The following is a 7,298-nucleotide window of genomic DNA, read 5'->3' as shown; positions in this document are numbered from 1 at the left end:
TCCTGAGTCTCTCTGCAGTTGGATATCCTCCCTGAGCCTGGTGATAAACGTATGCCTCTGAGTGACAAGAATTGTGTAATGGTCTAAATTTAAATAATTCTATTTAGAATTCTGCTCAAGTAGGGTGTATGGCATCAATGCGAAATGCCTTAATTCAAAAATATTTTGCATCTTCTGAATGCATTTTTTTTTATTCTTCAATGATACCAGCTGCTGGTGCTTCTGAACTCTCACTGTCCCTGAGAGAATTCAGTTTCCTTCTGCTCAGAGATGCAGAGCATGCCCTTTTTAGGGCAGAAGCAACCTCAGGGTGAACCCTGTGTGCGCACTGACAGGGGGAGTGGGTTGTGCAGCATTCACCCTCCTCATTGACTGACAACAGTAATGTGAGTGTCAGTTTATTTACTGTGTTAGTGTTGTCCGTTCCAGCAAAACCGCTGAAGCGGTGGTCAGTGTGAGCGCAAGCGGAGTTACCACATCCGGCTCCATTAGCGTTAGCTGCACAGTGACGTCAACGGGCTGGAGGCTGTACAGAGACACACAGCACAGGACACAACCCTCAGGACAGAGGTGCACGAGGGGAACCGGCATCACTTCACTGTGACCAGGAGGGAGCTGGTCGTGGGAGAACCGCCAGTGGAGCTGTACACGGACGTAGACGTACCGCTGATATGCGAGTACACAGACTGGGACGTGACCCACCTCTCCGTGCGTGTCATGGTCAGGGAGTATGGTTAGTCTGAAACAGAAAATAAACACGCGTATGTGGATCCACCCCCATATTGCTGTGCAGAACTCTCAACCATTCACTGGAAAGTGACCTTCCATAACATGCAAATTAATTAATACGTTGTGGATAATGGTGGACTATTGTGGACCCAGCTGCTAAAATCTAAAAAGTCATTACTTTTCCAGACTTACCAATCAACCACTACAGTGTAAGCTGTTCACTTCTCTTTTACCCATGATTCATCCACTGGTGGGAAAATGATTACTGCAAGTAAGAGGAAATCAATATTACATTACATTACATTACAGGCATTTAGCAGACGCTCTTATCCAGAGCGACGTACAACAAGTGCATAGGTTTCAAGATGTAGAGGCGCAAAAGAAACACTAGAGTGAAGTAAGGATCGTAGTGCCAGAAGTGACCACATCGATCAGGACTCCAACCCTGTAGAGTAAGCTTGTTCAGCAGCAAGAATCCTACCAAGTACAAAGTACAAACTAGCACTGGAATCACACCTAATCATACAAAAACAATCCTACCAGATACACTAACATAATCAAATTATCCTAGCTAGGTACAATAATATCATTAAAGTTTGAGACTGCGCTGACCATGGTACAGGACAGGGAAATTCAGATGAGCCCACTGGCGAAGAATCTGACTTTAAATCACACCAAATGATCTTCAGCACTATAGTTTTATGAAACCGAACATGAACCTTAATAAAGATTATTGGCATTTTCAAGTTCCATGACTTTTCTTAGAAATGGTACAATATGTGTTTCGCTGGAAGTGCTGCATGGTTTTCCTGTTGTACAGAAACACTGCCAACTTCCTGATTCACATCATGTTTAAAAGAGTCTAAAACACCACATCCTGGTGTTATTCTGACTTCAGTCCTCAAACATGCCGTCACGTCTCCCCTTTCTTCTCCTGCTCATCATTCTGCTGGAAAGTGAGTGCTCTCATTTATTTTCTTCTCAGTTCCTAATTTCAACTGACCAGGAACTCCAAATGCAACTTAATTACATTCTGAAAGAAATAAATGTTTTCTATTGTGACAAAGTAATTGCAGAAACCTAAACCTGAACAAAATGAAAAACCTGCATTTCCTGATGAATTTGTACTTAAATCACCCTCTTCTGCTGGGCTCACTACAGGTCTCTTTGGACATGCTGAATCTCAAGGTTAGTAATTATGCAATTATTGCAAATAGAGAAAGCTTGCTTGAAGAACAGAATTATGAAATATGTATAATATAAATCTATATTTTTTATTAGCTTGAACAGGTGTGAAACCCTCTTTGGGGTACAAGATCATAGCGGTGTGGCTAGAAACAATATGTAGAAAGGCATGTATTCAAGGTTGTACATGATTTTAAATCTGCACATAAAATAAAAGGTTGGTTAAGTGTGGTAACTATGAACCCTGGTCTGTGACAAAAATAAACCCGCCACATCCGCAATGACTTGGTGTGATGGTGAGTTCTCACAGTGAAGATGTCAGTGGGCCTGAGAACTTCCCCAAACAGCACATCTTATTTACTATTGCAGTACAAAATTCTCTTGAAGATTTTTTTTTTGCGTGTGTGTTCTTGGTCATTAAAGCTCCTGTAGATTTATGAATGACACTATAAACAGAGAGAGAGGCAGTTCATGATTTGAAAAGTTTAATAAATGATTATTTGAAAAAGATTGGCATCACCAGAATGTGCACAAATCTCCCATTTGTCAGACAATAAACACATTCATTGTGTTGATGGCAATTAATTAAGAACTGGAATTACTTTCAGCCTCTCCTGCCTTGGTCATTAAAGATTCACCTTTCAGGCCCGAGTTATTTAAGATAATCTTTCATGTACAGATAATTGCTAGGCAGTATAAATGTGTTATTTAAATGGAAGGGAATTTGATTTTAATGGGTCATTGATAGGCACTATGTGAGCACAATAATAAAAAAGTGTTTTCACAAATCTTAAATTTCTTTACATGCATATAAATATGGTGCATACATGATAGATAGAATGCTTCTGGATTAAAAAGGACTGACATTTCTTACTTCTCGGTGGTCACATCTCACAACATGATATCTGTAAAGGAAGGACACTGCGGTCATCCCAAGTGATTTACAAGGTCATAAGGATAAGATACTGTCAGTGTAGATGAGAGGAGAGGAACAATAAAATACAAAACATGAATATTAACTCACAAATTACACAGGGATTAAGCGTCAATCTGGAAAAATTATAATGATGCTAAAATTTTAGTACATAACTGTATGTTGCTCTTATGTGCACATGCTCTTATTATAATTCTAATAAGAGCATGTGCACATAAGAGCAACATGCTAACGTCATACTCATATGTACCCAGATCATGTTAAAGGACATGACAACATTTTGGCCAATACTGGATAGTCATCGCCGACGCCAATCCAACATGGATTGCGTATGCATTTCAAACTACACTGAAGTCTCACATAATTAGTAGGCATTATAATGTATAGCATGGAAAGCTTCATTAATCAGAAAATATCAAGGGCTGCAGGACAGTGTTTCAGCTTGAATATATTTTTTCAGTATAATACTGACTTAATACTGACAAAGCAAGCTGTGAGAGCATTGTAAATGTATAGCGCATCACTGTAAGAGCCAGTGTGACTTCAGTAATAAACCTGTCAGAGAACTTTTATATAAAAACATAATTCAGCACATTCTGTTTTTGTTATTAAATTACCTTAACTGTTGTCTTTTAAAATCTTAAAATGTTTTCTTAGTCTGTCAACATTCCCAGTGGAGTTCTATTTTTCATATTTTACTTGGTCAAGTTCACTAAAGGTTCAGTGACAGGAAAGCTGCAGAAACCAGACATTTCTGTGGATAGATCTGTGCAGAACAGTAGGGTGATTAACATTGCCTGTGACACAAAGCTGGAAAACCCCATAACTAGCACTAATATCAGCTGTAACCTGTACATTGGAGACTCATCTGAGCCATTCAGAAGCACATGGACCACAAGTAAAACTGTTTGTGACTTTGAAGTGAATATCAGTGACCTGCAGGAGAGCAGGGAGGTGAACTGTGATTACAGTGTGAATACAGACCCTTGTTCTCCTTCTCCACGCAGTGACAGATTCCTTGTAGTAGATAGGTCACTCTATAAATCTCAAGCATACTGGTACTAAATAAAGATGAGGGCTGCCAGGTTGCCCTTGCACTGTTCAATTTATTTATTGATTTATTTGTTTGTTCATGTTTGTTTAGCCACAGCATTGCACCCTGTACAGCAATTGTTGTGTAAGATATCATGAGCTTGCAAAGTATCATGTTTCCAGACCAAACTAACAATTGCCCCTCACACTCACATTAACTTGATCTTCAAGTGGGTGTACCTGTCACAAGCACCACAATGTGTCAATTCCCTGTGCTTCACACACAGCCATTGACACACTGCTACAGCGCCATCTGTAGGCAGATCCATTTAGTGAAGCAATTGTCATTGCTGTGAACATTCAAGACAAGTATATTTACCCTAACAAGCACATATAGTTCATTATACAGTTCATATTTTGACTAATATCAATTTAAGTTTTGTAGTCTTTCATGCATTCTCTCTTTATATCAAGTTTTACTGTACATAATTTGCCAAAATATAATTACATTGCTTTGATCAACAGAAAACATACTGGATGAGCGCATACATTCAGCACTCATGTTAAATGATGTACCCAATATTGCTGTAATTCTCACATGCTCCTACAGTGCCTTGGCCGTAACTTCAGCTTGTTTTTATTATCCTTGCTATATCTTTTGTAGTTCCTACAAATTCATTATAAATATGATTGTGAATGGGCCCCAAGGAAAATCTTACTTCCATCAAAGAAACAAAACTGAAGTTTGTGGTCGGCTGCTGTATGAAAGTGCCTACAATACAGCTGTTTGAGTGGAAAATCAAGCATAACTGATGATTGAAACTAAATGGATCACTGACCTTTTGCAGGTAAACTGCCAAAGGCTGAGTTAGAATTGAGTGCTGCAGTAATGTCCATAGAGGAATCAGTGATACTGAGGTGCAGGAGACCTGACTCTGCCCCTGCGTCCCACTGCACTTTCACCACTAATCAGAGAGGACCGATCAGTGGCTCAGACTGTAATCGCTCAGTCACTGGAGCTGAGCTGCTCAGTAGGAGTCACAGCGCAAGGAATGAGATCACCATGACATGTTTCTACAGACTGGAGGAAGGAGTGAAACCTACTCTTCGTAGTGACCCCTCCACAGTGACTGTGCTGGGTAAGAATTCATAATTCTGACATATGGAGTCTGAAATATAACAGCAGGTGCTAAGGTCAGTTAATATATAATAAATAGTCATTTCTAAATGAATGTTTCTGTAAAGAAATGCATGACAGAAAAATTATTAATCATTGGGGGGCCAAAACCATTCTGAAGGCACTGTATGGTTGTGTGTGCGCTGGTGTGTGTGCGCGTGTGTCTATGCATGTGTGTACATTTCAGTCTGGAAGCAGTTGGACAGTGACACCATTTTTGTCTTTTTGACTCTATACTCCAGAACATTGGATTTGAAATGAAACAATGAAGATAAAGGTTAAAGCGCAGACTGTCAGTTTTAATTTCTGTCATACTAAAAGCCTGTTTCTGGCTTCCCATAGACCTAATGTTTCACTTATATAAAACTAACCCAAGCAATGTGCACATGGAGTAAGGGATGCAGCTCAGTCACTCCAGCTCCTCCTGCCAGATCCCTACAAGTAAAACCATCAGGATGCTCATGCACATTTAGCCACAGGGAACACAATCAGTACTGTGACCCTGCAAATGTATTTATCTGTATCTTGTATAATTTGTGTGTTCCAGATCTGAGGAAGCCCAAAATCTCAGTCTCCACAGAACACACTGAGACACGCATTCGCTGTGAAGCCCCTCCTGACATCACTGGAGCAAAGTTCTTCCTGTACTCCAACAGGAGCATAACACATACTAAGGAAACCCAGGCTGGGACAGAAAAGCGAGCTGTCAGTTTCACTGACCCCCGCCGCTCTGGCTCTATTCTGACATACTGCTGTAGTTATCAGTTTAAGACCTTCAACTCTAAACTGAGTGACTGTGCTAAAGCTAAGAACAAGGACCAGAGTGGAAGAACAAAAGACCAAAGTACCGTACTCTTCTTTTCTCTCTGCAGTTTATAAACCACACATGCACAGTTAATTCGCAACTTAAAAGACAAGCGCTTGTTGTATTTTGGTCCTTAGTCATTATAACTGGAGGTTATGCATTGACATTGCCTACAGAAGATTTATTCATTGATTTATTCATCCATTTATTTACTCAGATTTATTCAGTTATTATTGATATTCAGAAGTCCTCCTCTGATTTTCTATTGTATGGCTGGAAACCCATTGCACTTGCACCATGTCCCATAAATGAGATGCCAGGTTATAGTTTTAGAACTAGATAGAATGAGTGGAGTTAAGTCTGTTTACTATAAGAAGCTGCCCTGCTGCTCTGACCCCTGTGGATAAATTATCCCCTAAGTAAAAATATATTATTTAAAATATAACCATATTTCACTAATGTACATGTTCTTCTGCCAGGAGTCAGATTGCTCACCTGAAATTCTTTTTTCCTCTGTTTCCAGGATCCACCACCACAGACAACCCACAGACAGGTAAATAAAAGTAGTTGCCAATCGTTATTTTACACAGTTCAGGAAAACACTGCCCCATGCCCCCATGACACCATGCCCATCACCCCTACGTCTGCTATTACCCTGAAGGCGCCTGTGGCAAGTGAGTGCCACCCCTCCTGGTCCAAAACACACTCACGGGAGACACTGTTTTCGTTATTAGCACTTCCGTGCTCTTTTATTCAAGCTCTCGGCTTTTTCCCGGACAATCATTAAACACACAGGTTTTGTAGCCGTCTTGTCACCGGCGCTCCTCTTTTCTCCGGCTTCTCACACTCTCTCTCTCTGCAGCCGACGCTCAAACCACGCCCACCCCACCACAGCGCTCCACCCCCCTTCTTTCCCACAGCACAGGACACGCAGGTAAGCACACTGCACACACACCAGTAGCACAGCAAAGAACACACTGCTCTGCATAAGGGGGTGACTCAGCACTGCACACTCAATACACTACTCACACAGTGAGCTCCCCTACCCCTCAGGCCCCTGCTGTGGAACCCCTATTTTGCCTTCGAAAGAGGGGGGGAAACAAACCCACGCTTGCACACAAACAACAGAAAGGACAACAAAACTTAAATAAAACTGAAAGATAACGGGGGATGTAGCATCGGCTGACGCCACACTGCCCAGCCAAGCTACACCCCAAATAAAAAATAAAAAAATAAAAATCCCCAGTCTGGCGCCCCGCTCGCACTTGCACTGCCTGGGTCTTCCATCCACCGCGTCTCAAGCCCCTCACCTTCCTGGGGGAGTTAGAGCAGCCTGCATCAGCCAGTGGTCCTCCCTCCGTGACAGCAGGCACACGCACCCTGTGACACAGCACAGAATCGCTCACGCTCTGTACTGTACAGGGAATGAGTTTCCA

General features: G+C 41.4%; 1 protein-coding gene across 1 annotated transcript; it reads left to right on the top strand.

The window, feature by feature from the left end:
- Positions 1-1,733: 1,733 nt before the first annotated feature.
- Positions 1,734-7,245, top strand: LOC135246320 (uncharacterized). The gene is made up of 5 exons (XM_064319818.1): positions 1,734-1,917; positions 3,579-5,019; positions 5,605-5,901; positions 6,386-6,415; positions 6,725-7,245. The coding sequence occupies exons 2-5, from the start codon at positions 4,770-4,772 to the stop codon at positions 6,850-6,852; spliced, it is 705 nt and encodes a 234-aa protein (XP_064175888.1). The 5' UTR covers positions 1,734-1,917; positions 3,579-4,769; the 3' UTR covers positions 6,853-7,245.
- The last annotated feature ends 53 nt before the right edge of the window (positions 7,246-7,298 follow it).

This window comes from Anguilla rostrata, unplaced genomic scaffold (assembly GCF_018555375.3).
Source record: "Anguilla rostrata isolate EN2019 unplaced genomic scaffold, ASM1855537v3 scaf0174, whole genome shotgun sequence".
NCBI classification, from domain to species: domain Eukaryota; kingdom Metazoa; phylum Chordata; class Actinopteri; order Anguilliformes; family Anguillidae; genus Anguilla; species Anguilla rostrata.
This window is presented reverse-complemented; position numbering and strand designations above follow the sequence as displayed.

Bases quoted from the DNA above. Each gene is read 5' to 3' on its own strand.
- LOC135246320 (XM_064319818.1), top strand. From the start codon at position 4,770: ATGTCCATAGAGGAATCAGTGATACTGAGGTGCAGGAGACCTGACTCT. The intron at 5,020-5,604 runs GTAAGAATTCAT...TGTGTGTTCCAG, and splicing joins CTCCACAGTGACTGTGCTGG to ATCTGAGGAAGCCCAAAATC. The intron at 6,416-6,724 runs GTAAATAAAAGT...CTCTCTCTGCAG, and splicing joins CACAGACAACCCACAGACAG to CCGACGCTCAAACCACGCCC.